Source organism: Phocoena sinus, chromosome 1 (genome assembly GCF_008692025.1).
Source record: "Phocoena sinus isolate mPhoSin1 chromosome 1, mPhoSin1.pri, whole genome shotgun sequence".
NCBI lineage: Eukaryota > Metazoa > Chordata > Mammalia > Artiodactyla > Phocoenidae > Phocoena > Phocoena sinus.
In genome coordinates, this window is record NC_045763.1 from 119,674,219 (window position 1) to 119,696,039 (window position 21,821).

General features: G+C 38.2%; 1 protein-coding gene across 3 annotated transcripts in view; it reads right to left on the reverse strand.

Moving 5' to 3' along the window:
• Nucleotides 1-4,526: 4,526 nt before the first annotated feature.
• SH2D1B (SH2 domain containing 1B) overlaps nucleotides 4,527-21,821 on the reverse strand; it is a 35,841-nt gene continuing 18,546 nt past the window's right edge. The window contains exons 2-4 of one of the 3 annotated variants that reach the window (XM_032610067.1): nucleotides 10,451-10,514; nucleotides 7,926-8,082; nucleotides 4,527-6,215 (exon numbers count right to left, since the gene is read on the reverse strand). In XM_032610067.1, the coding sequence (XP_032465958.1) occupies nucleotides 6,184-6,215; nucleotides 7,926-8,082; nucleotides 10,451-10,514 (253 nt within the window). In that variant the 3' untranslated portion in view covers nucleotides 4,527-6,183. Of the gene's footprint in view, nucleotides 6,216-7,916; nucleotides 8,083-10,450; nucleotides 10,515-21,821 lie in introns of all 3 variants that reach the window. The other 2 variants (XM_032610059.1, XM_032610077.1) reach the window with 2 other exon arrangements.

A 21,821-nucleotide genomic window follows, 5' to 3' on the forward strand; every position in this document is an offset into this window, starting at 1 on the left:
ATTTACAATAATCAGGTCATGGAAGCAATGTAAACGCCCATCAACAGACGAATGGATAAAGAAGATTTTGTACATATATACAATGGAATAGTACTCAGCCATAAAAAGGAAAGAAATTGGGTCATTTGTAGAGACGTGGATGGACCTAGAGACTGTCATACAGAGTGATGTAAGTCAGAAAGAGAAAAGCAAATATCATATATTAATACATATATGTGGAATCTAGAAAAATGGTACAGATGAACAAGTTTGCAAGGCAGAAATAGAGACACAGATGTAGAGAACAAACGTATGGACAGCAACATGGGAAAATGGGGTGGGGGTAGGTTGGTGGTGGTGATGGTGGGATGAATTGAGAGATTGGGATTGACATATATACACTAATATGTATAAAGTCAATAACAAGTAAGAAGCTGCTGTATAAAAAAATAATAAAATTTAAAAAAGAAAGTCAGGATATCAATTTTAATATGATAAAATAAAATTAAAGGCATAAATTAATTTTTCAAATTAATTTATTTTATGGCTGCGTTGGGTCTTCATTGCTGCACACAGGCTTTCTCTAGTTGCAGAGAATGGGGGCTACTTTTCGTTTTGGTAAGCAGGCTTCTCATCACAGTGGCTTCTCTTGTTGCAGAGCATGAGCTCTAGGCACGCGAGCTTCCATAGTTGTGGCTTGCAGGCTATAGAGCGCAGGCTCAGTAGTTGTGGAGCACAGGTTTAGTTGCTCTGTGGGATGTGAGATCTTCCCGGATCAGAGCTTGAACCCGTGTCCCCTGCATTGGCAGGCGGATTCTTAAGCACTGCACCACCAGGGAAGTCCCTAAAGGCATAAATTTATGAGACACAGAGAAACCCTTCATAAAAGAAAGATATTAAGATGATGAAATAATTATAAAAAGATACACACCTAAAAATATAACCTCAAAATAGTTAAAACAAGAATGACAGAACTATGAAGACAAATCTGTACAACTATTTTAATTAGAAAGCTAAACGCTATTATATATTGGGTTAAAGCGAGAGACTTATTTCTCTTTGATAGGTCAAATAAATGAAAAGTAAGAAAATATGTAAAAGTTTGGTTTATATGATCTATAATCTTGAATACATTGGCGGCAGTTGTGAAGAAAGTGAGCTTTAAAATGGGTAGAAAAAAACATTTCTTCCAAACAAATGTAATGTTCACATATACTAGGTCATCAAGGAAGCCTCATCAAGTCAAACTATGCTATCTAACTTTAATGCTGTATAGTTTGGAATCTGTACTAAAGTGAAAACTAAAGTACTGTACATGTTTGAAAAGAATTACAAACTACTAAATTCTCTTTGGATTGAAGAGGGCATTTTTACAGGGATTAAAAATACTTTGATCTGAACAGCAATAATATGTTAAAAATTGTGGGGTACAGCTAAAGTAGTACTATGAGATAAATTCATAGCTTTAAGTATATTTATTAGAAAACAATAAATATTGAAAATAAGCCAAATAAGCTCAAAAATGAGAATAAAAGTCAATGAAATAGAGAATAGCAATCTTAAAACAATAACAAAAAATTAAAGCTAAAAGCTGACTTTGAAAGGACCATTGAAGATACATAAAATTGATTAGTAAAAAGAGTAAGATGCAAATAAGATACAGAGTGAAGGAGATATGATGACTGTCACAACATATTCTTAAAAATGATAAAATAGTATTATTAACTATATGCTAATACTTTAGAAAACTTAGACAAAATAGATAAATTCTTGGAAAAATAAAGAATACCAAATTTGGGGGCTTCCCTGGTGGCGCAGTGGTTGAGAGTCCGCCTGCTAATGCAGGGAACACGGGTTCGAGCCCTGGTCTGGGAGGATCCCGCATGCCGTGGAGCAACTGGGCCCGTGAGCCACAACTACTGAGCCTGCGCGTCTGGAGCCTGTGCTCCGCAACAAGAGAGGCCGCGACGGTGAGAGGCCTGTGAACCGCGATGAAGAGTGGCCCCCACTTGCCACAACTAGAGAAAGCCCTCGCGTAGAAACGAAGACCCAACACAGCCAAAAATAAATAAATAAATAAATTTATAAAAAAAAAAAAAAAAAAGAATACCAAATTTGGCAAAATAATTGAATAAACCAATATGAATTAAAGAGAGTAATAAGCAAGTTCTTTTGTTGAACAAACCAGTCATAATAAAAATTATATGTTTAATTCCCTCTCATCAGACTATGTTTTAAAAAACATATATTTGTAACTAGATTTCCCCATTAAAGTCTTTATTGTTGTTGTTCTTCCTATGGGACCAACTATAGCTCACATGAGAGCTCTGGGGGAGAAATTCTTAATAAAATTAATTTGGGGTTCAAATACAAATTTTAACATGTGTGAGATATAATGCATGTGTCTGACACTTAATAAAACTCTCTAAATTTTGTAGAAAAAAAAAAAAAAAAAGATATTTAAGTAGTAATAAAAGACACCCTCTCCTTCTTCACCAGAACTTCAAACTCAGTTTTACAAGAGAGTATTAATGAGCTTTCAAGCAACATTGCAAACATTAAAGCTTTCAAGCAAAGCTTTAATGAGCTTTAAAGCAATAATCTTTACCTTACAAAGCTGCTGCAAAAAAATAGAAAAAAGAGAAAGACTCCTTAATTCACTTAATATTGATCTGGTTAGTATAACCATGATTCAGCAAATTATAGTTCTGTTTGGTTTATGAGTTTTAATGCAAAAATCTTAAATGAAATACTAACTTACTGAATCCAACAGTCTATTAAAAATAATGTAACATGATCAAGTTAAGCAATGCAAGGATGGTATAATATTAGAAATTTAATTAATGTAATTTATCTCTATAATGGAATGAAGATTAAAGTAATGTGACTATCTCAGTAGATACAGAAACAAATCATTTAATAAATTTCAAAACATTTCTGATAAAAACTAAAATAGCCTTCTTAAAGGCTGAAACAAACATTGTGCTTAAATGGGGAAATTTCTAAGCATTTCATATAATATGGGGACAACATAAGAATGCCCACCTTCATGGCTAGTATTTAATGTATACCGGAGGTCCTAGCCAACCAAGTAAACATAGAAAATAAATAAAATGTATAACTGATGAAAGGAAGGAGAACAAAATTCTATCATTTATAGCTGACAAAATCATTTACATGGAATTTACAATCTAATTTACAATAGAATCAACAGATAAACCGGTAGATCTAATCAGAGCATAAACAGTTTGCTACTGCTGTAGTCTACAGGGAACTCTACTCAATGCTCTGTGGTGACCTAAATAGGAAGGAAATCCAAAAAAAGAGGGGATATATGTATAATATAGCTGATTCGCTTTGCTCTACAGCTGAAACTAACACAACACTGTAAAGCAACTATACCCCAATATATAAAAAAAAAAAGGGAAACCTCAAATCAAAAGAAAAAAAGAAATGTAATAAAACATATGACTTAAATTTATAACAACTAAAAATAGTTAGCAATTAAACTAACAGAATATACAAGACTTCTGAATGAAAGTTTATGATTGCATTAAAGACCAGAAAAGATAGCCTGACAAAATAGATGTAGCATGTTTATGCATGGGAAAACATCACAAGAATATCAGTTCTCCCCTAATTACTCTACAAATTCATTGCAACTTTACACAAAATTCCAGGAAGATGTTCTGAGAAACTTATTTATTCTAAAATGTATGTGGAGGAATCAAGGTCCACAAACAGCTAAATTGGTTTTAAAAAATAAGAGAGAGTGCCTATCCTACCAGACAATTAGAAGCAAGAGTATTAGAACAGTTGTGATATAAAGGAGATGCCATAAGTCAGAGGGGGGAAAATGAATTATTAAGTGGGTTGAAATCAGAAAACCACTTAAATATATATGGAAAAATACAAAGCTGGATTCTTACCTCTCACCATGAAAAAGGTTACCCCAGATTAATCATTTATTCAATAAATATTTATTGAGCATCTACTATGGGTGAAGGACTTTTCTAGACACTGGATATATGCCAGTGAAAAAAGCAAAAGTCCTTGCCATCTTTAAAACCCTAACTGCAGAGTGTAAAAGTATAAAAAGTCAGTAGAAGAAAATGTAGGATAATTTTTTTTTTCACGATCTTGGAGTGGGGAAGGGCTTGTAAAACAAAGATCAAAAAGCACAAATCATAAGGCAAAAACACTTAATGGGCTTGATTGCATCATAATTAACTCTGAGTACACTTTATGACCCACCCATATAATCCAGAGGAAGTCTTTTACACTTCCATAAAGAGACTTGCTCAAGGTTGCTCATCACAGTTTTGTTCCTGGTAGCAGGGAGTTGGAACCAACTTAGATATCTCTATCTCTAGAGGGAAGCAAAATGTGGTGGATGCACGCTGTGGAATACCATGCATCAGTTAGAGGCACTGGGTTGGATGTACACTCAACAATATGGAATAGAACTAAACATACTATTGAGTGAAAAAAAATAATAACAGAATTGGAGCAATAGCACCATATCATGCAGGTAAATACAAAAGATATATAGAGTCACAACCAATTCTGTATATTCTACAAGGGTGCATACATACCAAGGGCATGTATCAAATAGTACAGAGCTGGTTCCATTGAAATGGGAATTAGGGATGAAGGGAAGAAAAATGAAATAAAACAAGAGTCTTGTATGGTTTGATGGTGGTAATGAGTTATGAACAAAGGAATGTGATTACTCTCCATACCTAAGTCACTTGGACCACAGCAGAGGGAGGACTGTTTGAATGTAGGATAGCTCCAGTGGGTTCAGAGTTCTTTCTTATATTTGGCTAAAACTGCCCTCCTATAAACACCCAGCCATTGGTCTGAGTTCCACTGTCTGGCATTGTACCCAGTGAATCTTCAGGCTCTTTCACAGAACAGCACTTCAGACACTTGAAACGACTGCTTTAGTTTAAGTTTTCCCTCATCCAGTCCCACAGACTCAGAACTTTCAGCTGTTCTTCATATGACCTGTTCAGGGTCTTCTAAATTTCAGGGAACTATAGCATGACATCCACATCAGCTATTAAATGTGGCTTGCTCGTTTGAAAAATATGCTGAAAACCCACTGGGACCAAGCCTCATGTAAGGTGCTACGCATAGATGCTCAGAAAAAAGGAGATCACTTCCATGAGAGTTACAACTGAAAGGTCTTGAATTAATAGTCACGTTCTACTGGATTTTGAAATGTAGAAAGTTCAAACAAATCTCTGCTATCCAGAATAAGTGGCCACATTTTATGTATATTGATTTATTCAGTCATTTATTTAAGAAATATTCACTGAATGTATTTTCTGTGCCAAGGCTTGCTGCAGGCTCTGACAACTGGAACATGCTTCTTTGTACCATGGAGAAAGGATCAAAGACCCAGGATCCTGGAGAGCAGGTTTGCTGTGGTGTCCTTTACCGAACCAACCAGAAGGATTTGGCCCCCTCAGCTCTCTCAATATGGCTACAGTGCACTTCTTCTCTACTGTGGTTTGCTGTGACCCAAAAGTCAGAACGGCTCGTGCTTTGGGGTTCCAGCCACAATGTCTGCTCATGTTCCCTAGAGATCTAAGTTCCTCTCTTTAATAACTCTAAAAGGTAAGTCTAGTGGGGTGAAATGAATCACTACGGTTTGAAGATGGGTGATAGAATGGGCATAGAATTTGGTACATTCCACACTAATCAGGTCTTAACTCTGCTGGGGCATTGTGTACCCTTCTGCTTAGCCACTTGTTTTATAGATGAAGAAACAGAGAAAGAGAAAGAGGAAGAGGTTGGTCTGCAGTCACAGAGCCAGGACTGGAACTCAGGCTCCTAACTAGCAGCCAACGCTCTCTCTTCTCTCCCCTCTGGTCACGTGGTTGAAAGGGGGATGTCAACTGTGATGTAGTGGTGGCACCTTTAACAAGTCAAGGAGAATAGGTTCAGGCTGTCCTATTGCAAGAAAGAAGAGTGAGAGGGGAAAAGGGGTTTCGAAGCTGCTCAAGGTGTATGCATGGAAGGCGGGGCAGGGGGAGTGATTTCTCTGAGACTGGTGGACAGTCACTCACACCAAGAGAGTCTAAATTTTCCCCTAGAGTTTGGCCTTACAGATCTACACCTGCAGGAGAAGCAGGGTCACTGGTGAGAGCTATCACCCCATCTCTTCTATAAGTGCTTTGTCCAGTCTCCTTATCTTCAAGGCAAGACATCCACATAATCGCTGTTCTCTGGGGAAAAAAAAGCAGAAGACCAGCCATGAGGCTCAACACCCAGGAGTCACACTGACCAACACCAGTCAAGGGAGAGACTTCTCCCCAGGCAGAGGGTGATCTTGATGCCACATCAAAGTGACACCTTCAAGGGCTGGGGTACCACAGGGAGCTCTCCTGGCAAAACAGGGGGTCTATTTATAAGTCGAACATCAGAGTTTCCAGGACCAGATGCCTCCACTCACCAGCAGAACACCTGTGCCTTCCTCAGAGTGAGAACACCTAAGGCTTGTTCTAAGGAGGCCAAGGGAAAGGGAGGAAGAAGATGAGCTAATGGGAGGAAGTTCCCACTTCGGTAGCTGAGGATTTGGGAGCTTGCTCTGCCAAGGCTGGCCAAGCGTGGACAACTGGTATGGCGAGACTCTCGCCCGTTCTTGGGGACGAACTCTAAAGGGTTCTCCTGTTGGAATTTGTGGTTATTTTATCATCACTGAGACAAATATTACCGCCACCCCAAGCATCCTGAGCAACTCATCTGGGTTTGCCTGAGGACTGCAGCACATGTACATCCCTGGGCTTCTACTCTGCCCCCTTTTATTCTTCTACATGCTGTGGAGGGTTCAGGGAAGACCCAACCATGCTTTAAAACCTAGTTGGGAACAGGAACCACACCTTCAAAATCTATAAGTTATGGTAGAAAATGGCCGTGGGACTACATCTGCAGCTGAACCTACAGGAAGCGGGTGCATGGGTCGCTTCTCCTCTGGGTGCACACTCCTCTATGTGGGGGAAGGGCGACAGAGAAAATGGTAGAGGAGGGTTTTGGGGTTTTTCTTTTTCCCATAATTAAAAAGCCACGCTTAGTCTTGCTGGGGAGGTGAGAAGTTTGCTCTGGCAGTCTAAAGGGAAACTTTGCTGTAGACAGAGTACAATGGGTGTGGGGTGATTGCAGGCTCCCCAGAACTCTCTGTCCTCCACCCTTCTCCCTAGCTAGCACTTCTGGTCCCATCCCCATCACCTACCCAGTGATGACTGAAATCCCTTTCATGGGGCTATCACCACACATCCCACCTTGAGAAGACAGGGTTAAACTGTAAATGTCTCAGGAAGTCTGAGTTAAATTCGAACTATGTTGTAACTGACAGATGCTAGATTCTCTTCTGAGAGCAGACTTGCAGGGATGTAAGCAAGAGTAGCTGCTTTGGATATGATCTGGATTCTCCTCACTCAGATTTACGGACCATCTCTCCTTTTCCACCATGGCTTAATAACTTTTGGGGTGTATCTGGAATAATTATTCCCCTAACACTATATAAATGAATGCTTAGCAAATATTGAGCAAAATGTAACAGGATGAGGCTTGGGGAGAGGGTTGAAGCAATTTTCTCATTTGAAAATTCTGCTTGTTGGCTATCTATTCCCAAACCTGTGTTGTTTGCACAAGATCACAGAATGAATCTAAAGTCAGCTCTTGGAGAATGTTCAGGAGCCACTCTTCCTCCCCGGGCTGTGCAAACACAGAGAGCTCTATGTGTTTGCCACCTCCAGGAGCTTGAAGGCACCACTTCCCAACAAAATGGAAAGTGCTCTTCATAGGATGAAGCTTTTTAGAGCTAACATCATAGAAAGGGGAAATTATCTGTATCGGTTCTGCAAAGTAGCCCAGTGGTGGAAATGGGACTAAGGTTCCTGTCTGGCACCCGTGTGAAAGTTTTTTACCATAAATACCATCCAGCTCTATCTTCGATCTTCTCCATCTCAGGGAGGGACAGGTTCTCTTTATTGGCCTTAAAAGGTGAACCACCAGCCCTTGATTTGGTTTTTCAAACTTGGAGATCAGTTCCTCTAGGTTTGGAAAGATCTGTCTTTGAGCACCTTCCACGGTCTGCAAAAATGCGAGATCACTCATCATCGTGCAATTGTGTGTGAAAGATGACACTTCTCATAACAGTGGTTTTCAGGGCTGCCTCTGAGCGGTAAATTGAAAACAGGTGGCCGACACTTCTTGTGTGGGAGCTCACACCATACGCAATAACCAGAAACCCTCCTTTTTAAAATGGAATTCTGACTTGAGCTACTCTGAGTAAAGAAGATTAACAATCAAAGGTTCCCACCTCAGTCTGCAGTATCGAATGAGCCCCCATTCTTGGCAATTTGGGGACAGTTCTTGTAGGTACACTGTGGAGGGTACCCCTCTAAGAGCTTATGTCAGAGTGCGGGGAACTAATACGGGAGGACTTCTGATGGGAAATGCAAAATATGCAACTTACATACTTGATGAATTCAGACTCTCCATGAGAGCAAAACAAGACGAAAAAGTCCCGATTTAAATTGAAAATGGGAATGTCAACATGACTCAGGTAAATTGTGAATAGTTGTTTTCTCTTTACCACCTACAAACCAAGTACAATTTTCTAATATAATCTTATAGAAATAATTTTAAAACACAAGAGCTTCCTTGGCTCTTATGTATTTGATTTTCTTAATGATCACTGTAGTTCTCTTAGGACCACAGTGTTGGTCTACAGAGGGGTGGTGACAGGAAGGCTCTGTGACCTGGGGTGTAGTTAACCTCCATGACAGAGATGCAGGCTGACATGGAAGACGGTGTTGGTCCACAGTGTTGGTCTACAGAGGGGTGGTGACAGGAAGGCTCTGTGACCTGGGGTGTAGTTAACCTCCATGACAGAGATGCAGGCTGACATGGAAGACGGCTCTACGAAAGGCTGTCCCTTCAGCCCAAGGTAGCATCCAGCACAGACCCTGATACAGAGCTGCTGTATGAAATGCCCCTCTGTTTCAATGAAATGCCCCTCTGTGTCTGTTATAACTGACTTGGATGCCTCTCTGTTTTGTTCAGACAAGAGACAAAATGGGGTATTAAGGAATTATCCAGAATTTCCCAAAATATGCACAACAAAGAAATAAATGTTTTAAAATATGTTGCTTTAAAAGCTGCAAAAATATTTTTTAAATTTCCATATATAACCTTCACCCATACCCCAAATGTTAAAATTTTATTTGTCTTTCATTCTCTCTCTTTCTAAATATGTATGTGTGTGTATATATGTATACATATATGTATTCTCTTTTTAAAAAAATTATGAGAGTAAGTTGCTGACATGATATCCCTTTGACCCTAAATACTTCATATTTCCTAAAAAGCAAGAACATTACATATCCACACTAAAATGAGGAAATTAATCGGTTTTTTTTTTCAGGTACATTTCTAACTAAATGAACAGACCTGACCAAAGACAGTTTAGAATATCAATGGCCATTATAGGGAACTTTTTTTTTAACACCTTTATTGGCGTATAATTGCTTTACAGTGGTGTGCTAGTTTCTGCTTTATAACAAAGTGAATCAACTATACATATACATATATCCCCATATCTCCTCCCTTTTGTGTCTCCCTCCAACCCTCCCTATGGGGAAATTAATCTTGATGCAATACTGTTACTAATCTACAGACCTGATGCAGATTTTGTCAATTGCCTCAATAATGTCCTTTGTGACAAAAGAAAAATTACATATATAGTATGTGTGTGTGTGTCTGGGGATCATTGTATATTCTAATCTCTTTCAGACAGTCACAATGAACTTTAGCATATTGAAGATACTGAGAAATCCTGCAGTAAAAAAATCTGCTTAACATTTATACAAGTGTTTCAGAAAGATTAGTTCAGGAGTCTATGTTAGTAATTAAAGATTCAGTGAAATTTATTATACTCTATTTCCCGCCAGAGAAGTAACTTCAAAAAAAAAAAAAAAGGGGTTTTCTGCTTAGCTCTCAGTAAACCAGAAACATTAAAGAAATCCCTAAATTGCCAGTTGACTGATGCTCCCCTTTGCATTTTCATACAGCTATGGTGTCCCCGAATGTTGACCTCTTAAACATTCGGACCTCTCCCCACCTTCCCTTTCCACTCATCCTGTTTGTTGTTTAGTCTTATAATTTGACAGTAGTCTTATATGGAGTTCAGGTTGGTATATTTGACCCCTGGAGGAACTTTGTGCCTCTACACTTTTGAACAACTGCCTTGTTTTTCTTGAAAATGGAACCCAACTCTAGTGCATTCCTATTTCTCTGAAAGAAAGACAAGGTTAACTACTGATCTGATTCTAACTCTCCGCAGTGCTTCCCTGTTTAGAATGCCTCTTCATGGCATCTCAGGTTCGAGAGATGTTCTCAGGTTTTACTCCCCCCAGCTTGTGTTGTTTTTGTTATAGGACTTCTTATATGTTCTTACCTGTATATTGTAATACCCATGTTTCTCTTTGAAGATTCGGTATGTGTAGACCAACTTTTTAAACCTGTGGAAAGATGACTGTGTGAATCACAATGTTCTTATATGCAAATCCAGGTAATATCTACCACTGTATTTTGTATGCAATGGCTTTGTCAACCTTGGATCCCAAAAAGAAACTGATCATTTTCAGACCTTCTCATCGGTGGGAATTTGAAAGAGAGGTTTTAAAATGGAGACCTTTATTCTATGGTGGAAGTCTGGGCTGTAGCAAAGAGAATAAGGAGAGAAATTTTACAGTTTCCATTGTCTTGGTATTTCTCTCTAGTTTTTTCACTTAGCCCTAAGTTGATACAACATACAAAACACCATCAAGCCATTCCTGTGTTGTTTATTAAGTGACAGGTCATTGACCTCATTAGAGCTAGTTAATGTAACTAAAATAGAGAAGGTTGGGAATTTTGTGCAAGGAAGTGATGTATTGTGCTCTTTTTCCTCACTGGAACAGGAGCTACTGGATAAGTAATCTAACTAGAATTTAGATGACAGACTCAATTGAGCAATTTCCAAAACAGGAAATAGCATACATTACCATATTTCCTCAATTCCAAGATGTCATCAATAGTAGGATACAGTCAATTTAGTAGTAGCTTTTGAGGAGAAAAATGCATACATTAAACGTCTCTATCAACTGTTAACTATGTTCTGATTCCAAAGAAATATTAAAATGTAAAAAATGAGGCTAAAAAACATTGACATGAAGTTCAAATTATCTGACTGATCACTCCTCACCCCTTCACTTGCACCCATGCCAAAGAATCAGATGACCCATCTTTTGACTGAATTGGGAAGGCAGATAGCTATAGATTTAAGGTACAGGAGACGTCATTGCTGATTGTCTGTCGGCTTTGACAATTGACTTCAAATCCCAATCCTTTTTGTGGGGTTTCCTGAGGCCAGAAGAAGCTAGTGGGTGTCTTTAAATCACATGACAAGCAACAAAAAGTTTTTACATGAATCCTTGTCTAGATGTGACAAATTAAAGTATTCCACAGTCTGGGAAGAGGTCTCACAAGTGTCTTTTCACAGAAGTATTATTCAAATCGGGATCCAAACAAGGTCCATTCATTGCTTTTCGTCGCTCACATGGTTTCTTGAAACTCAACTATCATATAGCCTAACTTAAATTCTTAAATAAATGACTTTATTTTTAATTACATTGTTGTATTATCAGCCTAAGAAAATATTTACTAGAGGAGTTTGAAAGAATAAAACAAATGGAGGTTCTATATTAATTAATCCAAAAGCCATATACTTCAAGTTAGAAAGACGGACATTGCTCAAATATAGTCTTATTCTTTGCAAAGTATTTTTAATGAAATAAGCCACATTGCAGTGATGCTTTACAAGAAATTGATTTACTGAACTTGTGATACCTATATGCATTTATTTTGGAATGTTTACCCCAAAAAGTGCTGTAAGAGATTACAGAGCAGTGAGATTACTATCTACTTTATACAATTGCAATATTATTGGGTCGACATAAAGACTTACTGTAATGCCTCCTATCCTAATTATTATTTTATAGATGCCACTTATAAAACTTTTAAAAGATACATGATTTTTCAGTGTACATTTACACTCAAGGCAGTTATAAAGACCATGTTTCCCCTGGGCCTTCGGCTCCTGTCACCACAGTGACGAGGGAGCCCCTCTTTATCCCCCAACACTCACAGTCTTCTCTCCACCCTCTGCCTGGAATCCACTGGGCTAATCTCATCATGCCCTTTATCCCTGTTTGTTAGTCATTGCAAGAAGCCCAGTCTCTCAGGATATCTTTTCTCCTGTTTTCTAATCCTACAAGGCTCTGTACAGCCTGTATTGTGTCCTCTCCCCAGCTCCTGAAATCCTTCCTTGTGTTCTCTAGCACTCAAGGTCTGCCATCATCAAAGTCTCCTATGTCTTCAACCTATTCTCTAATCATCCCTGCCACCTTCTCACTCTAAGGGAAACCTGGCTCTGTCTCACGGACACTGCTTCCCCGGGACCCCACTAAAAGGCTGCTGCTCTCTCCTCACTGCAGGCCTGGAGGGGAGACCCGTGTTCTTGCTTTTGCAGCTCTTCAATGTTGTCTCCTGTCTCCAAACCCTCAGCTTTGAGTTTCATGTAGATTATATCACCTCCTACCCAGTCAAGATGTCACTATGCTGACAGCTCCTCAGCTCTGTGTTACTGCGACTCGTTTCTTCAGGATTTAGCTCCTAGCTCACTGTCACTGTCTTCAGTACTATTCCTGACTAAATTGTTGGCAATTTCAATTCACATGTAGATTATCGTTTAACATCCCAATTTCTCAGTTCCTCGAATTTCTCTCCTTCAATAATCTTGTCTTCCACCTACATCACCTTCTCACTTCCATGTTCCTAACCAGGACTGGCTACATAATTTGTGGGGCCCATAGAAAAAATGAAAATTTAACACCCCTCTTAAAAAATTATTAGGAATTTTGAGATGGTGACAGCAGAACAGTAAACCAAGTGCGGGGGCCCTCTGAGTGTAGGGCCTTTGGTGGCTGCATAAGGTTGCATGCCACGAAGCCAGCCCCACTCATAACTTTGACCTTGTAATTGCCAATATGGGCAACCCTCTCATAATGTGAATTTCATGCATCCCGCTCTCTTTCTCCTGCTTCCCGTCTTTCCAGATCCCTTCTCCAACATTCCCTTGACCCCATAGACTTTCCAATCCATTGATCCTACCACTTTTCAGTGTTCTCACTCACATGTCTTCTCTCCCTTTTTTACCCAGTTTAGATTGCTTGTCAACCATTACAATCACTCCCTTCAACTCCTTTATCATCTTTCACTTTATTTCCTTAATTAGCAGAATCCTGATTAAGCCCAAATCTCTACAGCTGTATGTGGCTGGGAGACAGCCATGTTCACTGTTCTCTCTTTAAATGACCACAAACCTCAAGTAGGCTCTTAATGCCTCCAGGTGATCATTGATTTTCCTATTCTCCTCAACAATGATTCTACACCATTTCCTTTCTTCTTAAACCTTCAACCTCTCATTCTTAACTGATGATTTCACCAAAAAGATTAAAACAATCAGAAGAGAATCTCCAGATTCCCATCACCATAATAGCATAATAGCATCTACACACATAGACTCTGCCTTTATTACTGTGGTTGAACTTTGCATGCTACTCTGCAAAGCTAATCCCTCTTATTTCCACTGGTTGCCATCTGCTTTCATCTATTCAAGGACATAATTCTAGCAATTTTTCCTCTCTCTCTGATGTCATTATTATTCTTTACAAAACAGCCAGGGTGCTCCTTTTAAAAACTATGAGTCAGATCATGTCACTCCTCTGCATAAATATCTGGTCTAGTCAATTTTGAAAAAGAAAAAACTGGTGTGTGTGTGTGTGTGTGTGTGTGTGTGTGTGTGTGTGTGCACTCAGTGCAGTGCTTCTGTCTTAACAAGTCATGTCTTCTTTTAAAGCTATAATTAAGATAGAGTGAAGTAAGTCAGAAAGAGAAAAACAAGTACTGTATGCTAATGCATGTATATGGAATCTAGAAAAAAAAAGTACTGATGAACCTAGTGGCAGGGCAGGAATAAAGATGCAGACATAGAGAATGGACTTGAGGACGTGTTTTTAGTATAGTTTTTAGCGCTTGTTATCGTTGGTGGATTTGTTTATTGGTTTGGTTGCTCTTTTCTTTTTTTAAAATTATTATTTAAAAAAAATTTTATTTTATTAATTTTTAAATTTATTATTATTTTTCCTTCTTTTTTTCTCTCTCTTCTGAGCCATGTGGCTGACAGGGTCTTGGTGCTCTGGCCTGAGCCTCTGAGGTGGGAGAGCCAAGTTCAGGACATTGGGCCACCAGAGACCTCCTGCCCATCGGCGAGAGCTGTCCCAGAAATCTCCGTCTCAGCGTTAACACCCAGCTCCACCTAATGGCCAGCAAGCTCCAGTGCTGGACGTCCCATGCCAAACAACTAGCAGGACAGGAACACAGCCCTACCCATTGGCAGAGAGGCTGCCTAAAATCATACTAACTTCACAGACAACCCAAAACACACCACTTGATGTGGCCCTGCCCACCAGAAAGACAAGATCCAGCCCCGCCCACCAGAACACAGGTACCAGTCCCCTCCACCAGGAAGCCTACACAACCCACTGAACCAACCTCACCCACTGGGGGCAGACACCAAAAAAACAACAGGAATTACGAACACGCAGCCTGAGAAATGGAGACCCTAAACACAGTAAGTTAACCCAAATGAGAAGACAGAGAAATATGCAGCAGATGAAGGAGCAAGGTAAAAACCCACCAGACCAAACAAATGAAGAGGAAATAGGCAGTCTACCTGAAAAAGAATGCAGAGTAATGATAGTAAAGATGATCCAAAATCTTGGAAATAGAATGGAGAAAATACAAGAAACATTTAAAAAGAACCTAGAAGAACTAAAGAGCAAACAAACAATGATGAACAGCACAATAAATGAAATTAAAAATTCTCTAGAAGGAACAAATAACAGAATAACTGAGGAAGAAGAACGGATAAGTGACCTGGAAGATAAAATACTGAAAATAACTACCACAAGGCAGAATAAAGAAAAAAAGAATGAAAAGAATTGAGGACAGTCTCAGAGACCTCTTGGAGTGCATTAAATGTACAAACATTCAAATTACAGGGGTCTCAGAAGAAGAAGAGAGAAAGAAAGCATCTGAGAAAATATTTAAAGAGATATAGTTGAAAACCTCCCTAACATGGGACAGGAAATAGTCAATCAAGTACAGGAAGTGCAGAGAGTCCCATACAGGATAAATCCAAGGAGAAAAACGCCAAGACACATATTAATCAAACTATCAAAAATTAAATACAAAGAAAACATATTAAAAGCAGCAAGGGAAAAGCAACAAATAACATACAAGGGAATCCCCATAAGGTTAACAGCTGATCTTTCAGCAGAAACTGCAAGCCAGAAGGGAGTGGCAGGACATATTTAAAGTGATGAAGGAGAAACACCTACAACCAAGATTACTCTACCCAGCAGGATCTCATTCAGATTCAACGGAGAAACTAAAACCTTTACCAACAAGCAAAAGTTAAGAGAATTCAGCATCACCAGACCAGCTTTGCATCAAATGTTAAAGGAATTTCTCTAGGCAGGAAACACAAGAGAAGGAAAAGACCTACGAAAACAAACCTAAAACAATTACGAAAATGGTAATAGGAATGTACGTATCGATAATTACCTAAATGTAAATGGATTAAATGCTCCAACCAAAAGACAGAGACTGGCTGAAAGGATACAGAAACAAGCCCCATATATATGCTGTCTACAAGAGACCCACTTCAGACTTAGGGACACATACAGACTGAAAATGAGGGGATGAAAAAAGATATTCCATGCCATTGGAAATCAAAAGAAAGCTGGAGTAGCAATTCTCATATCAGACAAAATAGACTTTAAATAAAGATTACTACAATAGACAAAGAAGGACACTACATAATGATCAAGGGATCAATTCAAGAAGAATATATAACAATTGTAAATATTTATGCACTCAGCATAGGGGTGCCTCAGTACATAAGGCAAATGCTAACAGCCATAAAAGGGGAAATCAACAGTAATACGGTTAGTGGGGGACTTTAACACTCCACTTTCACCAATGGACAAATCATCCAAAATGAAAATAAATAAGGAAACACAAGCTTTAAATGACACATTGAACAAGATATACTTAATTGATATATATAGGACATTCCATCCAAAACAACAGAATACATTTTCTTCTCAAGTGCTCATGGAACATTCTCCAGGATAGATCATATCTTGGGTCACAAATCAAGCCTTGGTAAATTTAAGAAAATTGAAATCGTATCAAGTATCTTTTCTGACCACAACACTATGAGACTAGATACCAATTACAGGAAAAAAAAACTGTAAAAAATACAAACATACGGAGGCTAAACAGTACGCTACTAAATAAGAACATATTTTTATCAAGAGATCACTGAAGAAATCAAAGAGAAAATTTTAAAAATATCTAAAAACAGATAATGAAAACACGATGACCCAAATCCTATGGGATGCAGCAAAAGCAGTTCTAAGAGGGAAGTTTATAGCAATACAATTGTAACTTAAGAAACAAGAAAAATCTCAAATAAACAACCTAACCTTACATCTAAAGCAATTAGAGAAAGAACAACAAACCCAAAGTTAGCAGAAGGAAAGAAATCATAAAGATCAGATAAGAAATAAGTGAAGGGCTTCCCTGGTGGCGCAGTGGTTGAGAGTCCGCCTGCCGATGCAGGGGACGCGGGTTCGTGCCCCGGTCCGGGAAGATCCCACATGACGCGGAGCGGCCGGGCCCGTGAGCCATGGCCGCTGAGCCTGCGCGTCCGGAGCCTGTGCTCCGCAACGGGAGAGGCCACAACAGTGAGAGGCCCGCGTACCGCAAAAAAAAAAAAAAAAAAAAAAAAAAAAAAAGAAATAAGTGAAAAAGGAATGAAGGGCACAGTAGCAAAGATCAATAAAACTAAAAGCTGGTTCTTTGAGAAGATAAACAAAATTGATAATCCATTAGTCAGACTCATCAAGAAGAAAAGGGAGAAGACTCATCAACAGAATTAGACATGAAAAGTAACTGACACTGCAGAAATACAAAGGATCATGAGAGATTACTACAAGCAACTCTATGCCAATAAAATGGACAACCTGGAAGAAATGGACAAATTCTTAGAAAAGCACAATGTCCTGAGACTGAACCAGGAAGAAATAGAAAATATCAACAGACCAATCACAAGCACTGAAATTGAAACTGTGATTAAAAATCTTCAAACAAACAAAAGCCCAGGACCAGATGGCTTCACAGGTGAATTCTATCAAACATTTAGAGAAGAGCTAGCACCTATCCTTCTCAAACTCTTCCAAAATATAGCAGAGGGAGGCACACTCTCAAACTCATTCTATGAAGCCACCATCACCCTGATACCAAAACCAGACAAAGATGTCACAAAAAAAGAAAACTATCAGCATTGATGAACATAGATGCAAAAATCCTCAACAAAATAATAGCAAACAGAAGCCAACAGCACATTAAAAGGATTATATACCATGATCAAGTGGGATTTATCTCAGGGATGCAAGGATTCTTCAATATATGCAAATCAATCAATATGATACACCATATCAACAAATTGAAGGATAAAAAGCATATGATCATCTCAATAGATGCAGAAAAAGCTTCTGACAAATTTCAACACCAATTTATAATAAACACTCTCCAGAAAATGGGCATAAAGGGAACCTACCTCAACATCATAAAGGCCATATATGACAGACCCACAGCCAACATTGTTCTCAATGGTGAAAAAGAGAAACCATTTCCTCTAAGATCAAGAACAAGACAAGGTTGCTCACTCTCACTGCTGTTATTCAACATAGTTTTGGAAGTTTTAGCCACAGCAATCAGAGAAGAAAAAGAAATAAAACGAATCCAAACTGGAAAAGGAGAAGTAAAACTGTCACTGTTTGCAGATGGCATGATACTATACATAGAGAATCCTCAAGATGCTACCAGAAAACTACTAGAGCTAGTAGTAGTTTGAATTTGATAAAGTAGCAAGAGACAAAATTAATGCACAGAAATCTCTTGCATTCCTATACATTAACAATAAAATATCAGAAAGAGAAATTAAGGAAACAATCCCATTTACTATTGCAATAAGAAGAATAAAATACCTAGGAATAAACCTACCTAAGGAGACAAAAGCCCTGTATGCAGAAAACTATGAGACATTGATGAAAGAAATTAAAGATGATACAAATGGAGAGATATACCATGTTCTTGGATTGGAAGAATCAACATTGTGAAAATGGCTCTACTACCCAATGCAATCTACAGATTCAGTGCAATCCCTATCAAGCTACCAATGGCATTTTTCACAGAACTAGAACAAAAAAATTCACAATTTGTATGGAAACACAAAAGACCCTGAATAGCGAAAGCAATCTAGAGAAAGAAAAATGGAGCTGGAGGAATTGGACTCCGTGACTTCAGATTATACTACAAAGCTACAGTAATCAAGGCAGTATGGTACTGGCACAAAAATAGAAATATAGATCAATGGAACAGGCTAGAAAACCCAGAGATAAAACTACACACATATGGTCACCTTTTCTTTGATAAAGGGGGCAAGAATATACAATGGAGAAAAGACAGCCTCTTCAATAATTTGTGCTGGGAAAACTGGACAGCTATATGTAAAAGAATGAAATTAGAACATTCCCTAACATTGTATACAAAAATAGACTCCAGGGCTTCCCTGGTGGCGCAGTGGTTGAGAGTCCGCCTGCCGATGCAGGGGAAACGGGTTCGTGCCCCGGTCCAGGAGGATCCCACATGCCGCGGAGTGGCTGGGTCCATGAGCCATGGCCACTGAGCCTGCATGTTCGGAGCCTGTACTCCACAATGGGAGAGGCCACAACAGTGAGAGGCCTGCGTACGGCAAAAAAAAAAAAAAAAAGGAAAAATAAAATAGACTCCAAATGGATTAAAGACCTAAACGTAAGGCCAGACACTATCAAACTCTTAGAGGAAAACATAGGCAGAACACTCTATGACATAAATCACAGCAAGATCCTTTTTGACCCACCTCCTAGAGAAATGGAAATAAAAACAAAAACGAACAAATGGGACCTAATGAAACTTAAAAGCTTTTGCATAGCAAAGGAAACCATAAACAAGATGAAAAGACATCCCTCAGAATGGGAGAAAATATTTTCAAATGAAGCAACTGACAAAGGATTAATCTCCAAAATATACAAGCAGCTCATGCAGCTCAATATGAAAAAAACAACCCAATCCAAAAATGGGCAGAAGACCTAAATAAACATTTCTTCAAAGAAGATATACAGATTGCCAACAAACACATGAAAGGATGCTCAACATCACTAATCTTTAGAGAAATGCAAATCAAAACTAATGAGGTATCACTCTCACACAGGTCAGAATGGCCATCATCAAAAAATCTTCAAACAATAAATGCTGGAGAGGGTGTGGAGAAAAGGGAAACTTCTTACACTATTGATGGGAATGTAAATTGATATAGCCACTATGGGGAACAGTATGGAGATTCCTTAAAAAACTAAAAATAGAACTAGCATGTGACCCAGAAATCCCACTACTGGGCATATACCCTGAGAAAACCATAATTCAAAAAGAATCATGTACCAAAATGTTCACTGAAGCACTATTTACAATAGCCAGGGCATGGAAGCAACCTAAGTGTCCATTGACAGATGAATGGATAAAGAAGATGTGGCATATATATACAATGGAATATTACTCAGCCATAAAAGGAAACGAATTTGAGTTATTTATAGTGAGGTCGATGGACCTAGATTCTGTCATACAGAGTGAATTATGTCAGAAAGAGAAAAACAAATACCGTATGCTAACACATATATATGGAATCTAAAAAACAAGACAGTTCTGACGAACATTGGGGCAGGACAGGAATAAAGATGGTTACGTAGAGAATGGACTTGAGGACACGAAGAAGGGGAAAGGTAAGATGGAACGAAGTGAGAGAGTAGCATTTACATATATACATTACCAAATGTAAAATAGATAGCTAGTGGGAAGCAGTTGTATCCCACAGGGAGATCAGCTTGGTGCTTTGTGACCACCTAGAGGGGCGGGATAGGGTGGATGGGAGGGAGGCTCAAGAGGGAGGGGATATGGGGATATATGTATGCATATGGCTGATTCACTTTGTTGTACAACAGAAACTAACACAGCATTATGAAGCAATTATACTCCAATAAATATGTATTTAAAAAAAAGAAGTGAGGAACTGGCTCTGGAGTCAAGAAGACATTAATGGACTAAAATAGCCCAGAAACAGACCCATATATGTATAAAAACTTGATATAGGACAGAGCTGGCATAGCAGATGAATGAGAAAGGGATAGACTGTTTTTTAAATGATAATGGTAATGTTTTCATGTGTAAACAAATAAAATTGGATTCCTGCTTCACACTCTAATTGAAGATCCAATTATGAAAAAACAAAACACTAAGCTTGGGAGAAATATAAGTGACCGACTTAATGACCTTGAGTTAAGGAAGGAGTTCTTAAATCACAAAAAGTACAAGCCAAAAGATAAGATTAATAAACTCACTATATTAAAATTAAAACTTCTATTTATCAAAATATACTATTAACAAAGTGAAGAAGTCTGCAAGTTGGGAGAAGATAATTGCAACCCTAATATATTGATAAAATGGGAACATTAATGTACAATAAGAAAAAGACAACTTCACTAACAATCAGGGAAATAGAAATGAAACCACATTAGATATAATTTCATACCAGATTGGCAATGATGTAAGAGTTAACTAATTCAAAATATTGGCTGTGATTTGGAGCTATACAAGGTTTTATATACTACGAATTGGGGTATAATTAGATATGAATATCTTGGAGAACAATTTGGCAAAATTTAGTAAAGTTGAAATGTGTATAATCCATGAGCCCAAGTGTCTACTCTTTCGGATTGGCACTATTGAAACAAAACTGATAATGCCAATATTTTATTCCTTATTACAAAACAAAGATCAGTGAAACTGTGTATTTATTACATTTAAATATACTTTAAAAATAAGTATATTATAAAGTACAAATAAAAGTGTAAATTAATGAAAAATACATATTTTCTAATATGAATGATTATTAGATTAACTTAATCAAAATACAGTATTCAAAAATAACACATACTCTATAAAACTTACTAAATTATAATTAATAATGAAAGTTTAAAGTAAAATAGCTTTTTTAGTGCAATTTTGAGATTAAAGATAAAAGAACAAGGGAGGGAGGGAGAGGGAGGAAGGCGGGGAGGAAGGGCTATCAGTGGTGTCATCACTGAGTTCTGAGGGGTTTTGGTGCAAATTTTTCCATCTGTTGGAAAAGTTCTATCTGTTTACACTAGTTGGGAAATGCTAAAGACGTAAGAATAGGCTAAGTAAATTTCCTATGATTTGTTGATCTTCAACAAACATCTCTTGTTCTGCAACTTTGAAAAAAATCTATTATGAACATTTTGGCTCTTTGTGGGAGCTGATATCTCTTTACTGAAAACAAGCTACAGAGTTTGTTATTTAAGACTTTAGTAATCACAGTGGTTAACTTTCTAGATTCCAGATGCTTACTGACTGCTCTGAAACAGCCTTTATCCAAACACAAAAGCAAAACAATTAAACAGATAAAAAGTGCTCACCACTAAGTATTTGTTATTTTTCCAACAACCTCACTTCTTTTGAAGTACACTATTTTGTGGTAA